The 18,735-nt window shown below is 36.9% G+C and overlaps 1 protein-coding gene across 29 annotated transcripts in view; it reads left to right on the top strand.

Annotated features, from left to right (window-relative positions):
- HUWE1 (HECT, UBA and WWE domain containing E3 ubiquitin protein ligase 1) overlaps window positions 1–18,735 on the top strand; it is a 150,399-nt gene that overhangs the window by 31,046 nt on the left and 100,618 nt on the right. For all 29 annotated transcript variants that reach the window (XM_003805901.6, XM_055106725.2, XM_063601490.1 and 26 more), the window contains 4 exons: window positions 1,347–1,415; window positions 7,154–7,252; window positions 7,890–8,096; window positions 9,970–10,122. In XM_003805901.6, the coding sequence (XP_003805949.1) occupies window positions 1,371–1,415; window positions 7,154–7,252; window positions 7,890–8,096; window positions 9,970–10,122 (504 nt within the window). In that variant the 5' untranslated portion in view covers window positions 1,347–1,370. The remainder of the gene's footprint in view (window positions 1–1,346; window positions 1,416–7,153; window positions 7,253–7,889; window positions 8,097–9,969; window positions 10,123–18,735) is intronic.

Below are 18,735 nucleotides of genomic sequence, written 5' to 3'. Positions count from 1 at the left end.
TTACACACCCTAAATATCAACCATAGAAAACATTTTTTCTTCTTAAGGAATGGTCTCTGCAGAAATGTTTTAGAACGTATTCTGAATTTTTCACAAACTCTTCCTTGAATGCCTGCTGATTGAATGGATACAGGTCATACAGGCAAATACACGCTATTTCCATAGTACTGAGTATATTGGACTAAATCTAGGCAAAAAGCTGCCTAAAATTTATACTGTAATTGGTCAGCTTTATATTATGGCAGCCTTCTTGGGGGAGGAACATTGATTTCTAGTGACTGCCACTGAGTTAAATACATTGTTAATAGCAGAATCTTTTGTGTGTGAAGAGCCTGCAACCCACTTCTACCTCTGTGCATGTGTCTTAGTTGCTAACAGGAGAAACTTATTTCTTCTTGTGCTTTGGAGGACTTGTCTGCCATCAAAGATCTAGGGATTATACAGTGGATCTGATCAGGCTGTTGTCTGCTTTTGAGCCTTCCAAATTACATGGCTTAATAAAATGATTGCTTTCTGTGCTCAGAATATTTTTGTTGTGATCCTTATACTTCATTTTCTAGTTGAAAAAAGTGTTGTTTTGCCTTTGCTCTTATTGGTAGGAACAGTAAAAGGTGCATAGGTAAAACAGTCATACTTAATCCTTTTGGTTAACAATGAATTAATATTCTGATGCCTAGCACCTCTAAGCTGTTTTCTTTAGACATAAGTTTTATACCGTATGTTCTGTGTTGTAATCTTTTTATTTCATCATGAACATCTTTGTGTATTACATAGTTGTTTGCAATATTTTTAACAGTTGTGTGATATTCCATTTTAAACCAGTCGTATTTTGGACATTTGATCTTTTTTTTAGCCTTGTGATGGAACAGTAGGTCTTCTTCAGTCTTTTACTATTATACATGGTCCTGCAGTATGGATTCTTGTGGTTAAATATTTGTGTACATCTTTACGACTTTCTTTGGATTAATTCCTAGAAATGGAAGTTATCAGGAAACTGCAGGGCTATGGTGAGTTTTTCCATCCTGAGATGTGTTGCAAACATTGTACACTCTTATTTTCAATTAAGAGTTTGAGATGCTTGTAAAAGAAAAAAAAATTTTTCATTTTGGCCTGATTTGGTTTCAGTCTTGTGCAACATAGGGATGTGGGCCAGTTTGATCTGGAGAGATTCTTTACCTCTCTGTACCCGATAGCTGTGCCTCTGAGTTGGCATAGCATCATAACTCCAGTGTTTTTACTTTAAGCATTTTGCATTGCTCTTCATTCTGTATTGTCTATGTCCAAGCTTGTAGAGCTCAAGATTGTAGCTTTAAGTTCTCACTTCTTTTGGGATTTTCTTTTTTCAGATCGTAAAGCTGAAAATTGAAATCATGAAAGTAGACAGGACTAAACTGAAGAAGACACCTACTGAGGCTGTAAGTATCCAAAAGTTTACTTTGCTTATTTTTTCTTCATTAAAAAATAAAAAAAATTTGTGAACAGTTCATCCATGCTCTTCAAATCTCATCACCCATATATACAAAAGGCAGTAAAACAACAACTTGTCTAGAAACAGTAAGATTTTCTTTTGAACTTCCCTGGATCAAAAAAATGGATAGCCAAGAGACCAGTGGAAAGTGAACACTGATCAGTTAGTTCTTCGTAGCTGTGTGTGCCTGAAGTCAGCTCTCAGGCTGCTGTGCAATTCCTTCCTATGCAGAAAGGATGTGTGGTATAATGGAAAGAGCAGATATGGGTTCAGATTTTTAATGTACTTCTGGGATCTTGCAATTTTGTTTTTTAGAAAATGAAAGTGGTAACATCTTTCTTACTAGTTTTTTTGTTAAGGCCAGTGTTTTAGCTGTCTTTATTACTGATTCTTAATCACACAATTCAGCTTAACTTGTGTATTGGGTGGTCATATCAATTAACCCTTTGTCGACAGTAGAAATCCCAGCTTTAATCTAGTAATATTCCACCAGCTAGCTTGAACTGCTTTCTAAGGTTAAGGAAGTGGTATTGCATTGTGATAGTCCTGTTGACCCCTTGTGCTTAGTTCAAAGAGCAGAAGCTTTGGAATTAGACCTAGGTTTGAATCTTACCAGACTTTTGTGGCTGAGAGGTTATTAACTTGCCTGGTTTCCACAGCTACAAAATGGGGCTGAAAATTTTTTCCTTCTTGATGTGAGGCAATTGCTTAGCATAGTATCTGGCACATAAGTTAGTTCATATCGTAAATACAAGCCACTTGGTTTTCAAAAAATGTAAAAGTACCTGGCAAGTATCACCAAAAGATAACAATAACATTTTGCTGCATTTCTTCCAGTTTTTTTTGTTTGTTTGTTTGTTTTGAGACAGGGTTTTGCTCTGTCACACAGGCTGGAGTGCAGTGGCACGATCACAGCTCACTGCAGCCTTGACCTCCCAGCTCAAGCGATGCTCCCACCTCAGCTTCCTGAGTAGCTGGGACCATAGGTGCATGCCACCATGCCTGGCTAATTTTTTATTTTGTGTAGAGACAGGATCTTGCCTTGTTGCCCAGGCTTCTTCCAGTCTTTTAAAAAATTATTACATGTGCACACACAATTATCCTGCCCTTTTCATTTAGCATTGTACTAATGAGTATGAGCAGCACTTTCTTCATATACCCTTGTCAGTATTATAGATTGTCTTTTAAATTTTTGTTAATTTCATAAGTGGGGAAGAAAGTATTTCACTGTTCTATATCAGTTATCTTCTTGTGCCGTTCATTTTGTATCTGACATTGGAATATCAGTGTTTCTCTTACTGAATGCCATATATATTGAACGTACTCATTTTCATATCTGTTGGAAATATCTTCATTTGCTTTTGATTTTGTTTTTGATGTGTTTTGGCATCTAGAAGTTTTGACAACTGTGTACTTGAATGTCTTTTACTGAAGGACAAAAAGAAAACTTGCTTAAGAAACTATAATTTAAAAATTTAAAGTGGAACCAATGTAAGAATCTACTGCTACGAGAATAGAAGACCTAGAAAAGTGATCCTAGTGTATATAAGAACTAGATATATGGTAATAGAGGGATTATAAATTGGAAAGAAGGGACAGTATTAGGAAACCATGCTAGAATGATTATCTTGTAGAGCATGTGGGACTATTATATTGCGATAAATTTTAGATAAACCAAAAGTCAAATGTTTTTAAAAGAAATAAGCTATAGGAGAAGTAGAACATGTAGGTGAATGTTTACTTTGTCTTAAGTGGGCATGGTCTTTCCAAGCATTAAAACAAAGGAAAAAAACCATAATGGAAATGTTAAATACTGTATCCAAAATTAAAAAGACATGACAATAGCCATCCTAATAGGTGTGAAGTAATATCTCATTGTGGTTTTGATTTGCATTCCCTTGATTTCCTTGATAGGGAGCACTTTTTTATATATTTTAAAACTATTTGTATGTAAATAGACATCTGGATAAATGTCTATTCAAGACCCTTGCCCGTTTTTAAATTGTGTTATTTGGGATTTTTTGCTATTGAGTTGCAGGAGTTCCTTATATATTTTGGAAATTAATCCCTGGAAGACATTAGGCAAAGTGAAATAAGTCAGCCGCAGAGGGACAAATAGTGCATGAATCCTCTTATATGAGGCATCTAAAATAGTCAAAGGTGTAAAAGTAGGCAGTAGAATGATAGTTACCAGGAAATGGTGGGAGAGAGAAGGGGGAGTTGTTGCTCAGTGGGTATAAAATTATACCAGGTAAGTTCGTTCCAGAGATCTGCTGTAGAACAACATAGTGCCTATAGTTAACAGTCAGGTATTGAGTATAGTCTGCCCTCCGTGTGTGGGTTCCACATTTGCAGATGGAACCAACTGGATAGTAAATATTTGGGGGGAAAAACAATAAAAAAGAACAATACAAAAGTAAAAATAGAAATTTTGAAGCAATGCAGTGTAACAGCTATTTACATTGAATTCAGTATTGTAATACTAGAGATGGTTTAAAGTATATAGGAGGATGTGTATAGGTTATATACAAATACCATTGCCATTTTATACAAAGGATGAGCAGCATAGATTTTGGTATTCATGGGGGTCCTAGAATCAATCCCCAGCGGATACAGAGGGACTACTCTACTTAAAAATTTGTTACGAGGGTAGATCTCATGTTAAGTATTCGTACCACACACAATCATGCACACACACGTAGTGACACAAGGAAACTTGGAGGTGATGGATATGTTTATTACCTGGATTGTGGTGATGGCAACGTGAGTGTATACATACATCCAAACTCACCCAGTTGTATGCATGAATTACGTGCAGTTTTTTTGTATACCATTTACCCCTTAATAAGCTCAGGTGGGGTGGGGGAGGGGGAAGACACATGACAAGCTGGGGAAAATATTTGTAACCCAGTGTAGTTAATATTTTCAGTAGCTAAATCAGGAGAAATGAATATCCCAATGACAAAATGGGCATAGGGCATTTAAGAAAAGAACAAACCCAGTAAACGTCCAGCAAGATTCAACTTTGCGGGTAATTGGAGAAATGCAAATTAAAATTTTTAACCTAGTGGATTGTAAGGGGTTGCTCTTGGAGTCATATACTGATTTCTGGCTCTTATTTCCTAGTTACTAGCAAGTTACTTAGCATAAACTCCTAGAAGTGGAATTTTTATGTCACTGGTTATGGACATTTTTAAGACTTGAGTTGTCTATTTTCCTTGAGCAGCATACAAGATTGCCCCCATTTCCCATACTGTGGTCAATGCTAGGTACTATTATGAAAGGCTTTTATTGATCACTTTGTGTATCAGTAGCTGTGCAAAGGATTTTTTCCCCAGATTTGGTATCTATTGAAATAAATCACTGTAAACCCTGGCAATTGTTATTCAGCTATCGAACTGGCAAATGCTTTCTTATATCTTAACGTTGTGCTTGCTGCTTTCTCCTGCAAAATGCAAGAGACCTTGATAGTCTGATAAAACAGAGACCATAGTACTGGTACATTAAATTGATGCCATTATGCTAACTGGATCTTGTGAGCAGAAAACACAAGCACACCTTAGATGCCTCAGACATATTTGTGCCAGAGAGTCAGAAACAAACCTTGTGGAAGCTTGAGGGCCTTTTCACATTAGGAAAGTTTCTAGTGGCCCCAGGGTTTGGGAAATATTGGGATATCCCTTCTAAAGTGAGAGGGAAGTTGCTGTACCTTGTACCACACACTGTGAAGAAAGAAGAACAATGTGTGATGCGTTTGGATTTTGGAGCCAACATATTGGTTGGTCACATTTAGGCATGCTATTTTGACCTATTTACTGGATAACCTCTAACACATTTAGTGGGGAACCACTAAAGTGTTAGTAAGGTTTGGATCTAGAAAAGACTCTGCAAAAGGTCCAGGCTATGATACAAGTTGCCCTATCACTTGGACATTATGACCTAGTAGACCCAGGTGACTGACTTAGGTGTCAGCTAAAGATGCCATGTTGTGCTTTTGGCAAGCCCCAATAGAATTACAAGTAAGACCCCTAGATTTTTGGCTGTGCTGTCCTCTGCCACCAGCTATTCTACATTCACAAAAGCAGCTTCCGGCTTGCTACTGAGCCTTGGTAAAGACTGAATGCCTGGTTATGGGACATACCAAATTATTACAGGATCCAAATGTTCATCATGAACTGCATCTTACCTACACATCGTAAAATTGGATTTGTACAGCTGCATCCCATTAGAAATAGAAGTAACACATTTGATGCTGGACCCAAGTAGGTCCAGCAGGCACAAGTGAACTGCATAAGCAGGTGGTTCAAATTTCCATGTTATCTATTTCTGCTGCTTCACTGCCTCTCCCTCAACTTACATCTTAGAGGAGAAGAGGAAAAAGTGCAGGCCTGGTTTATGGAAGGATTTTGTGCCAAGGATTTTACATATATTTAATTACCATGAACATTTGAGGTAGATCTTAATAACGCTTAGAGGGAGAAAAGGTTTGGACTTAGCTTAAAGAAACCCCTGTTAGGTTCCATGTTGTTTCAGATGCCGAAAATACGTTTCTCCCAGTTTGAATCTCACGACAGCATTGCTGGATATATAGGTACGTGTTAGTTTATTTTGCAGAAGAGGATGCTGAGATTCAAAGAGGTAGCTTACCAACTACCTGATTCCAAGGGTCATACTCTTTTTAATAGTATGCTGTCTCTGAATATTTAAGCTCCTGTAATGGGAGATAAGTATTTTATGTATGTGGCAGACGTTTGAGTTTCATATTTGTGAGGTAGCTATTAGGTCTGTTTTTCTGATAAGAGAGCTGTGGCTTAGAGGTTAGACTTGCTTATGATCAAACAGCTTAGTAAACATGAAGTTAAAAAGTGAATCCAGACTTGTTTGGTTCCAGACCTCTGATCCATTCCCAGGATGCTGTACTGCCTTTATGGAGTTAAAGAACAAGTGTAATAATCACTTCTCCCAGCTGCCATTCATTAACGGAAGGCTTCTCTCTCCCAGCCCCTATCCCTTTCCCTCCTTCCACTTTCAGAAACTTGTCTATAAATGCTCAATCCACTCCTTGTTACCTGACAAATGGACCCATTCATCAGTAGAAGAGAGCAGAAATGTACGGAAATAGGAACCCCAAGAAAGAATGGAGTCCTAGTTTTACGAAGTTCGGAAGCTCTTTACCATCTTACAAGTGAAGGATTTTATGTAACAGAAAAATATAGCTAGTGCTAATCTTCACCTTTAATTGTGAATTCACTAGGACTTTTCAGTCTCTGATTCAATATAACCTACCAGGCATTCTGGTTAACTTTCAGACCATGGTATAGATTCCTTAATTGTTTTTTTTTTTTTAGATGTTTAACTTATTATTGTTTTTGTTGTCAGTACCTTTCCAAATAGTTTGTCTGCATCTACCTTTATCCAAATCCAAGGTGGGTTTTTGTTTTGTTTTTTGTTTTTTGTTTTTGTTTTTTTTTTGAAGCCCAGGTGGATTGTTGGGGAATAAAAGCATTTTCTCATGAGGTTTCCATTTTAATCCCAAGAGATTGTCTGGCACATCTCGTTTTCTTAAGTAGTAAATCCTAGCAAAAGGAAAATTGCTGTGTGAGCTTAAGGGTTCCTTTTCTGATTCTCCTTATTTGCAACTCCCTCATTCCAAAACATCTTTTGTGAATACTTTTCTTTTCTCAGCCTGCAGACTGCAGAGCCTTAATAGACAAACTCAAAGTTTGTAATGATGAGCAACTTCTCTTGGAACTGCAGCAGATCAAAACATGGAACATTGGAAAGGTATGTGAAGTCAAGCTCCCAAAAGACAGGACTCACCATACTAATACATCATTTTGTATGCTCTGATATGGAATAAGAAACCACAATGGGATAGCCTCATTCAGCAATTAATAAGCATCTAGCATGTGCCATGTGCCTAACACAGCTTTAAACCAGTGGCAAGGAAAATTTTGCTGGCTGAGGATGGAGAATTGATTTCACAGGTGATGCTTAAGAATCTCAATCACAGAATTCCTGTGGTTTGACAATATAAGTTTGAGATAATTTCTGGATTTTTAGTTTAGAAGAATTTTTATTAGATAACTCTAAAAATGAATTTTTCTGATAAAATGGATTCTGGCAAGGATAGTTCTCTTGTCTTCGTAGATCTTAGAATGTAACCGGAGTTCTCCATCTAAAGACCTAGCTCTAGGGGTTTTATGGTGTCTATTGGTGTTAGCACATATATCTAGATGGGTATGACAATGAACTACAGCACTTTTAGCTCAGAGTATGATCTTTCTCATATGGGCAAGGGTGGGACGTGAACTTGTCTAGGTGTCATGCTCAGCAATCTCTTGTAACAAAGCTCAGTTAGAAAGCACCCATGCGGCGCTTCTACCTTATTCTTACATCCTCTTTTTCCTCCCCTCTCCAGTGCGAGTTATATCACTGGGTGGACCTGTTGGACCGCTTCGATGGAATACTGGCAGATGCTGGACAGACAGTGGAGAATATGTCATGGATGCTCGTATGTGATAGGCCAGAAAGAGAGCAACTGAAAATGCTTCTCTTGGCGGTGTTGAACTTCACAGCCTTGCTCATTGAGTACAGCTTTTCCCGGCATCTGTACAGTTCCATAGAGGTAGGGGAGGTTAAAGCCTGTGTACCCTGTTCTTAACTAGAATTGTGTACATCCAGAAATAAGGAAATTGCTATTTCTATTGCTTCTTTCCTTTTCATTGTGGAGCTCTGGGTTTTTCATTGTCAAAGATAATAGTAGAATGTTTCTTGGATATAGATACTATCCTTCATAGGGTTGATGGGAAGATTCTGTACTATCACCTTTGCTTTGCCTTTTCAAGATTCAAGAAATGAATGAGAAATGTTATATATGTATTAAAGTATTTAAGGAAATTGGCATGAATTGATTTTTGCCCTAGGTTGTTAGAGCAGCCCCACATTACTTTTAAATTCCTAGAAATAGTTTGATTTTCTCATCACATTAATGTACTTACTACTCCTCTTAAGTGTTAGTGTGCTGCTTTAAAGTCTCTCTGTACTCTGCCACACCCATCCCAAAATATATATTCATAGCATCCTTTGTGTCCTTGAAGAGTAAGGTAGGTGCAGCAATCAGTGAGCTTTTTAATTGGTTAAAAATCACTGTAAGAAGAAATTATTTTCTTTTTATAGAAGCCCAACTTTAGACTTTTTATCATCATTAGTTAGGTGCCCTGTTAATTTTAGGTGTGTTTTCCTACGTCTTCAGTAGAGAAACAATCAGAACAAACAACTTAAAAGAAAATGGCTTAGGAAAAGAAGTGGGATAACTGAACTAAAGGCCTAACATACAGAGCTTTAAGTGGGAGGTAAATAGGCAGTCTGTTGAAGATGAAATAGATACGCTGCCCATGGAAGTCCATGACCTTCGGTATAATTGGCAACTGGAAATGCCTTGGTTCATTTCTAGCTATATTACATACTGATTTTAATTCTGACCAAGTGCTTCAATGTATTGGTGAATTTTAATTGTATTTAAAAGCCAAAGTAAGGCCAGGTGCAGTGGCTCATGTCTGTAATCCTGACACTTTGGGAGGTTGAGGCGGGAAGATCACTTGAGCCCAGGGGTTCAAGACCAGTCTGGGCAACATAGTGAGACCCCATCGCTACAAAAAATACAAAAATTAGCGGGGCGTGGTGGTGCATGCCTGTAGTCCTAGCTACTCGGGAGACTTCGGTGAGAGGATTGCTTGAACCCAGGAGGTCAAGGCTGCAGGGAGCTATGATCATACCTTTGCACTCCAGCCTGGGCAACAGAGAGACCCCGTCTCCAAACAACAACAACAACAAAATCCAGAGTAGTCACTCAGGTTCCTTATGAGCATATACTGTACTGTAACAGTTATATATTATATAATTGCCACGAGCTGTTATCGATATCTTTAGCTTCTGTATGAAGGACCCTGTTTTAATTAATTTCAATTTTATGTTTGTCATAAAGGATACAGAAGAGAACATAAAATATCTTTCTTTCACAATACTTTTAGTCCAGTTAGAGACTTAATGTTCTTCTTGAGTCCCATATGTGTATTTGTCTCTTTTCCTTCCTGTGGGAAAACCTGCGCAATTTTGAACCACTATTTACGTTTTTTACTTTTATTGCACTTTATAGCTAACTGCCAGATTATAAGCTCCTTGGGGATAAGGTTGCATGTTGTAGATTATCAAATACATATATATATATTTTTTTTTTTTTTTCTTTTTTTGAGACAGAGTCTCCCTCTGTTGCCCAGGCTGGAGTACAGTGGCGTGATCTCGGCTCACTGCAAGCTCCGCCTCCCGGGTTCACACCATTCTCCTGCCTCAGCCTCCCGAGTACAAATACTTATATATTTTTTGTATTGTTGTGACTAAACTTCTTGATAGCTTTGTAAATGTTGACAAGTACATTTTGTTTTGTTTTCAAGGCCAGTTGTGCCTGATACCTTGAGCTTTGCCCTTTTTTGTCCCTTTAGCATTTGACAACTTTATTGGCTTCCTCTGATATGCAAGTGGTGCTGGCAGTCCTTAATCTCCTATATGTATTTAGCAAAAGATCAAACTACATCACTCGTCTGGGATCTGACAAGAGGACCCCGCTGCTAACTCGGCTACAACATTTGGCAGAGGTGAGTCTTGGGTGAAGAGTTGGAGGGGTGCAAAACTTGGAGCATATGGTTCCTTTCAACAGGTGTTTCTTGGAGTGTTAAAATATATTAGAATCCCTAAGTTAACTTCACTGGCCTAATTGAGTTAGAACTATTGGTGCCCTCTTTTAAAACCTAAGTATTCTCAGTTATTAAGTAATTTTGAAGGAATTCTTTAATCTCTGCTCACCAAACAAAATCTCTCTGTTCAAAAGTGGCAATTTCACTTCTGAAAGGAAAGTTCAAAATTAGATTCAATTCTGTGTGAGAAGGAAGTATAATGCAATAATAAGATCTAGATTTGAGTCCTGGCCCTGCTTACTAGCGCCGATACTGGTTTCCTCTTCTGGGAATTTAACATATCTACTTCGTGGTTGATTTAGAATGAAATCAATTGTGGGGTACTCAGTGCTGTGATCAGTAAGTCGTAGTGATTGTAATTGAAGCCAAAAGCTCTCATATAAAAGTTCAGCTCTACCAAACTATTGCCCAGTGTTCCCAGAGGCAACTTCTTAATACATACTTAGCTTTGAGAGGTAACCCACTGTTGGAAAGCTTTCTTAGAAGAAAAGTGTTATGGCTGGCTTTTTAAAAGTATATTTAATGCTTACCTCAAAGTAATTCAAGTTTTCAGGCTAATTCAGGTGCCATGATTACTTATAAATTAGTTTTGTATAATTATAAATATAACATGTATTCTGAAAATTCTAGGAAAATGTAGACAAAATGTCAATCACCTATAATTCATCCCTATGAGACCTCCCTTAAAGTTGGAGCATTTTTTTCTTGCATTTGGAAACACATGTATCCATGCATGTGACCTGTTTTCTTAAGATACTGTAAATATTTCCTCTTACTGTTAAAAACCACAAGGAGGTTTAACATTGGATTCCCAAGTCCACAGTTAAAAGGAAAAAGGAACTATTACTCAATAGATGCTTCCAAAGCACTCGATAAAATTTATCTCATTAACAAAAGCTTCATATAAACTTTAAGAAAACTAGAGTTACCTACCAGAAGTCATAATGGGGGAGCTGAGGCATTTCCATTGAATTCAAAAGTCACACAAAAATGTCAGACATTAACTTCTGTCATTTACATTTGTAGTACAGATGCTAACCAACAGAAAAGAAAGAAGCGAAGAATACATATTAAAAGAAAAAATTTGGGCTGGGCATGGTGGCTTATGCCTGTTATTACTGGCACTTGGGGAGGCTGAGGCAGGCAAATCGCTTGAGCCCAGGAGTTTGAGACCAGCCTGGGCAACATGGCGAAATCCCATCTCTGCAAAAAGTACAAAAATCCGCCAGGTGTGGTGGCACACCCCTGTGGTCCCAGTTACTTGGGAGGCTGAGTTAAGAGGATCACTTGAGCCTGGGAGGTGAAGGCTGCAATGAGCCAGGATCGTGCTACTGCATTCTAGCCTGGGCAAGAGAGTGAGACCGAGACTCTTGTCTCTAAAAAAGAAAAGAGAATATTTGTTACTATTTGTATGTAGGTGATGAGTCTCTTTGTTTCTTGGGGAGATAATGTAAAATTATTATAACTAGTAAAAGCACAGTGAGGTAGCCAGGAGATCAATATACAGAAACAGATAGCTCTTCCATGTATTAATAGCAACCAATTAGAAAATGATTGGTGAGGCCAGGCGTGGTGGCTCACGCCTGTAATCCCAGCACTTTGGGGGGCCGAGGCAGGCGGATCACCTGAGGTCAGGAGTTTGAGACCAGCCCGGCCAACATGGTGAAACCCCATCTCTACTAAAACAATACAAAAATTAGCTGGACGTGGTGGTGGGCACTTGTAATCCTAGCTACTCAGGACGGTAAGGCAGGAGAATCGCTTGAACCCGGGAGGCGAAAGCTGCTGTGAGCCTAGATTGTGCCACTGCATTCCAGGCTGTGTGACAAGAGCAAGACTCTATCTCAAAAAAAAAAAAAAAAAAAAAAATGATTGGTGAAAAGACCCCATTCACAGTATAAGCAAATATTCTGTCTGTAAAATAAGTCATATTGGCTAAAACTGTAAATTTAAGAGCAGTTAATGTAGGAGGTTATGTTGTAATAACAATGGTGGGGAAAGAATTCTTAAAATCCCCATGGCATAAACCTAAAAGTAAAATTTTGAATATTGTATTTAAAAATATACTTCCCAACAAAAAACACATAGCTCCAGGCTACTCCTTAGGCCCTTACACTAGAATATAAATCAACACACTGCTTCCTTCATCAAGAAAAATGTCAGTTGTACTAAATAGTATAGTTACCAATGTAGTTAAATAACATTCTGGTACAACCTCATTTTGTCATGGACCAATAAAACTTGCAAACAATTGGTGTAATAGCAAGCAGCTGGTCTGCGTACAAAATTAGGCAGCACTTTGTACAACAGAAGTTAACAGACCCATGGTAGATTAAAAATGTTTAACAATGTTTTAAAACTGAAAAGGGACTGCTAATGTAGAATATCCAAGGAACTCTTCCAGATCAACAAGGATGAGCAAAGGATATGGATAGGCAATTTATAGAACAGGAAATTCATGTGAGTAGATGCCCATACTCAGTAATTAGAGAAATAAAAATAAAACAAGGTACAGCTTTGTAAGCATCAGATTTGCAGAAATTAGAAAACTATATAATGGTAAGTCCTGGCAGGTATGTGAAGCTATGGGAACCCTCATACATTGTTCATAGGAGTGTAGACTGGTTCTCATGTGTATATATTTGAAAGGTGAGATCGCATCATTTCCATAAACGTGATCTCTGTCAGAGTATTGCATCATCATTTGTGGTAGTGAGGAGTTGGAAGCAACCTTGGTATCCATCATTAGTAGATACTCAAATAAGTAAAATGTGGCACATGCACACTATGGAGTATGTAGCAGTTAGAAACAGTGGACCAAATAATACAGCAACATTGATGGCTTCTAAACATAGTGGTTAGTGCATAAAAAAGTAAAAGCAACAATTTTCATTGCTCAGTACCATTTCTGAAACTTAAAAAGATGTACACAATGCAACATATAGTTTCAAGGAAGAAAAATTAACAGACATCAAAAGTTATACCTTTGATAGAAGGGAATCTGAATGGGCAATAATGGGACAGTTATATGAACAAGTACAGTAGTCTCCCCTTATCCGAGGTTTCGATTGCCATGGTTTCAGTTACTTGCAGTATAATACAATAAGATATATTAAGAGAGAAGCCACATTCACATAACTTGTATTATAGTATATATTAAACTTTATCATCAGTATGTATGTATAGGGAAAAAATGTGTGTGTGTGTGGGTGTATTATATAGGGTTTGCCACTACCTGTATTTTCGGATATCCACTAGGGGTCTTGGAATGTATCCCTATGGATAAGGGAAAATAAATCTTACCAGCAGTATTTAAGATCTGTTAGACCAACACTAAACCTTTACTTACAGATTTAAAAAATGGTCTAAATAGAGACAAGTAACATTTTTTAAATGTGAAGACTTAATGTAGTAGAAGCCCTTTAATGAAATTAGGACCAATGATTGGTAGTTTAATTATTTTAAAAATCTTGTTAAAGCAGGAAATGTTTAAAAAGTGATTGATACATATGATTTTTTAAAAACTAAAATAATTCCCTTTCCCATCTTATGTGGGGCCATAAGACTTAGTAAGAAGCAGTCTGTTTTCTGACATAAACTACAACTGTAATCTGTGATTACTTTATGGTGTTGCACCGATTGAAGAAAAGGAACCTGCATACAGGATTCTAAATTTTTTAGAGTTTACCCCTGAATCTCTTCATAATTTGACACTTTTTATTTTAGCATCTTGCCTTTTAGATGAATATTTTGCAAAATATTCGACTTAGTTTTTGTGAAATAATTCCCTTTCTCATTTAAATCAGTCAGTCAAATTGATTAAGTGGAAGTCTGTTAATAGCATCAACTGAGACACAGAAGTAAATGAGAAAACACTGATAATGAATCAGGGTGAGTTGCTGTATCAGATAATATCATAAAGCTATAGTGGTTTTATTATAAAGCCAAGTTTTTATCATAAGGCTTTTTATGATTAAGCCAAGTCTTGCAGTTGGCACAGGAATAGACAATACATCTGCAAAATGAAAGAGTATACCTTATGTTGCTTAGAACAGTGGGACAGTAGGCTGTTTTGAGGGGAAAATGTGTTTAGAACTTTTCTTCACACTTGACATAAATCCTAGGAACGTATTTAGAGGTAAATACAGGTGACTTTTAAGATCTTTGATAAAGAAGACTTTGCTAAGAAAGTTAACAGACCTAGAAGTCATTAAAAATACAGCTTTGATCATGTTAATTTGGTTATTTGTATAGGACCACAATAGCATCTGACAGAATTCACATCACCCTACTTTTAGGCTGATATAAACACACTAATATTTCATACTTTAATTAAATGTTCTGACAATTTAAGTAGAAGTTAAAATGCAAACTGTTTTTGGTATAAGTGGCTCACATATATAAAGTATCAGGGGTATGTTTCTTTGTTTTGTTTTTTAGGTAATTCAGATCCAGTTGTTTTCTTCCTTTGGATGATTTTACCACAGAAAGGACTGCTTAAATGATTGCTTTTTTGTCCCTTTGCATTTTCGACACTTTTTACCTTTGAGAGGCTTGCTACTTTTTGCTCTGAATTGATCTAAAGAGATTGTAGATTGGAGGTTAATTTCTAGTCCTGGAGAATTTGGAATCTTGACAGGTGCAGTACATTGCAGCCTTTGGTAATAGATTGATGTGTTTCGTGCTTTGCAATAAAAGATTTTTACAGGTTTTTGAGGTTTAGAGATAATTAGGTATTTAGTAATGGTACCTCCAATACTAATACCCCTCATTAAAATTTAAAAATTTCATGTTTCTCTAAAATGTAAAATTTCTCTAAAAACTTGACTTGTTCATGTGGGCTTCTTTTATTTATGTATTTATTTTTTTTGAGACAGAGTCTCACTCCATTACCCAGGCTGGAGTGCAGTTGCACGATATCGGCTCACTGCATCCTCAGCTTCCCAGGCTCAATTGATCCTCCCACCTCAGCCTCCCTAGTAGCTGAGACTACAGGCATGCACCACCACACCTGGCTAATTTTTTATATTTTTTGTAGAGATGGGGTTTCGCCATGTTGCCCACGCTGGTCTCCAACTCCTGAGCTCAGGCGATCCACTTGCCTTGGCCTCCCAAAGTGCTGGGATTACAGGCGTGAGCCACTGCCTGTCCTTGTGGGCTTCTTTAACAATGCTCATAGAAATCTTGGTTCATGTCTTTTCAGTCTTTTCAGGCAACTTCCTTTGCAACAAACACATTCACTTGCATGTGTATAAGAACCTGGATTTGGATGTGAAACCTACTTTTGCCAACAAATATTAACCTGTTTCTGTGTCTGTAAATTGGGGGTTACAATATCTACCTCATAGTTTTTTTAGGATCAGAGTAAAGGAAGTCATAAATAAAACCTGTAGGGTTAATGCCATCATGTTGGAAGTACTTAATAAACAGCTGTCATTTGTAGATGGATGTCAACCAGAGAAACTACATGCCATTCTTTTGTATTTGCTTTCTTTTAAAATGTTACACACGCATTATTTTATAAGTGCATGCATATCGTCACATGATTATTTTCAGTACAGCCTTTTCCCTCTTGGTTCACCTCCCCGTAACCTCAAATGTATTCTTCTCTATATATTATCTTCATATTATATTGACTGTTGAGGGTGTTTTTGTCCTTCATTTACAAATGCAGGATACCTTACATCCTTGTTTTCTTATTTCAAACCTTGTTCAAAAATCACTTTAAAGTCCCCTGTATAACTATAGGGTTCTTTTGATGGCTGCATAGTATTCCATGCTTTGGATGTACCATATTTTACTCAAGTTCCCTATTGATGCATACTTATATTTGTTATGAATGATGCTACATTAAGCAATCTTATATATGAATTTAGTTACTGATACATTTAATATGATATTATAAGAGATGATATGGAGATCATAAGATAGAGTCCCAGAAATCTCAATGTGACTTTATTGGCACTTCACTGATCAGTAATGATTTTGAGCATCTTTATGCTTGGCCATTAGGATTTGTTCTTGTGAAAAGTTTTATCTTTTGTCCATTTTTCCATTTGGTTACTTTTTCCTACTCTGTAAAACCATATTGGAGATATTAGTCCTTTGTCATCTTAAAAGTATTTTTTCCCCTAATCTTCATGTATATTGTCTTTGTTTATTGTGTTTTGTATGTGATGTTTTCAAAAATGGTTCAGTCAATGCTTTTATATAAAAGATTGAATATCGTGTTTTGGTCTTTATGAAAAGTGACTTTGGATATGGTGTCTTTCCTCATAGTAGTTTTTAATGACTAGGTCAACCCAGTGATGTGGGCTAATTGTGAATGTGAACAGTGATTAGTTAACTACAGATGTAGGGAAAATTCTCCAGAAAGACTTGTTGAATCAGTTGAAAGCCAGTTGGCTGGCTTTTGTGAAGGTCTGGTATACTCTAGGTCTAGTAAACTTGAGCATGCATCAGAATCACTTTATTAAAAAATATATTAGTCTTCCTCACCTCCATCCCACCTAACTCCTGAGTTGCTGATTCATTAGGCTTGGAGTGGGCCTCAGAATTTGCATTGCTATAAAGTTCCCAGGTAATATTAATACTAACCTGCTGGTCCACGGAGAACCACTGGCCTAGTCTATTTTATTAAGTTACAAACTTTTATCAAATTCTTATAATTCCATCTTAGAGGGCATCAAGCCTTTTTCCTGATGTCTGAATATTTAGCAAATCCTGTCTAGTGTGAGGTAGTGTTGTATATGCCTCTGTGGCATAATGAATATAGTTATTTATGGGATATCTACTTAAGGGCTAGGATGTTACAGTAACACTACCAGATAGGTGAATACTGTGAGGCTCAGAAGTTACTTATGTATTTTGTTTTTTGTTTTTTGTTTTTTTGAGACGGAGTCTCGCTCTGTCCCCCAGTCTGGAGTGCAGTGGCGCGATCTTGGCTCACTGCCAGCTCCACCTCCTGGGTTCATGCCATTCTCCTGTCTCAGCCTCCCAAGTATAGCTGGGACTACAGGCGCCCATCACCATGCCCGGCTAATTTTTTTGTATTTTTAGTAGAGATGGGGTTTCACCATTATTTTTGGACAAAGGCCCTGGGCTCTTTGCTTCTGCTAAAATGTGAAGAATAATATCTGTTCTTCCTGTCTTAGGCATTTGGGGATTCTTTGAGCATGGTCATGTTCGTTTTTTTAAATAAAAACAAGCTTACTTAGTACTTGAGAAAGCAAGATAAATAGATAATAAATTAATAATAATAAGGGCAAAGAACTAGTGTTATTCTGAATAGTACTGACTAAAAAGTACCCTAGAATCTTAACATTTAATATGTTGATTTTGTTGGCAGCGAAACAAACTTGTCTTCCTGATAAAAATAGGTGCTTGGTGTTTTATGTATGCAACAAAATTTATCATAATTGTGTATCTACTCATTTTGGTATATTTTCTTAGTCTTTATCTGATGAATATTTCTTCACAAGAAACATTTCTTTATATTTCATATAATGTTACTAGTTCGTAAATATAACAACACCACAGACTTTCATGAGTCACGTTTGAGTTCGCAGGGTTTTTTAAGGATCTCAGCTTACCAAAACTTTCTAATTAAAGGTGCTTGTTTTTTATCAGGTTGCAAAAGTTGGCAAGAAGGATTTTGTGGTGACACTAATAAAAGTATTCTGAAACAATTAGTTGGAATAACAGAAGAAACAAAAGGAAAATAATTGTGTAGATACACAGCCTTTCAAGCTTATTCTGCCTTGCAGATTCAGACTTTTGGTTTGACTTACCTGTCTGTTCTCTGTAGCATCAAGCCTTTATACCCTCATCCTTACTTTATGGTTTTCAGCAAATTGCATGTGTCTTCGTCTTCACTAGATGTCCTGGGAAGAGCCAAGAAAATATTGAAAATGTAATGAAGTACTTATTAGGTATTAAACCATTTTATAAAGCTATAGTAATTTAAATAGTGTGGTAATTAAGAGTGGAATTGACCAATCAGTAGGTTCCAGAAGCAGATCCAATGTGTAAGAATCGAATTTATGGTTAAGATGGCATTTCAGATTAGCAGAAAAAGAATGGATTATTCAAATAAGATGGTGTTGTAAAAACTGGCTTACTCTTTGGGAGGCAATTAAGGTAGATTCTACCTCATCAAAGTAAAATTAAGATGTAACAAAAAGCTGAAATGTTAAAAACATGAAGTTATACAAGCATTGAAAGAAAGTATAACTGCATGGTTGTATGCTGCTTGAAGTGGCAAGATATTTTCAAGAATGAGACTAATGCCATGAAAGAAGAAATTGATTCCATTACAGTATGATTTTATACCTTCTGTATGTGAATATTTTAGGTACTGTCAATTGTGCCATCTATGGTTATCTCAATTTACTTCACAGTTTTCTTCTTACTTAGGTAATTTCCAGTATTTTTCTGTGGTAAATAATGCTACAGTGAATATCTTTAATACGTGACTATTTGGCCATATTTAGCACCAGGTGTTTGTTACCTTTT

The sequence above is a fragment of the Pan paniscus genome, chromosome X, assembly GCF_029289425.2.
Source record: "Pan paniscus chromosome X, NHGRI_mPanPan1-v2.0_pri, whole genome shotgun sequence".
Taxonomy (NCBI): domain Eukaryota; kingdom Metazoa; phylum Chordata; class Mammalia; order Primates; family Hominidae; genus Pan; species Pan paniscus.
This window is presented reverse-complemented; position numbering and strand designations above follow the sequence as displayed.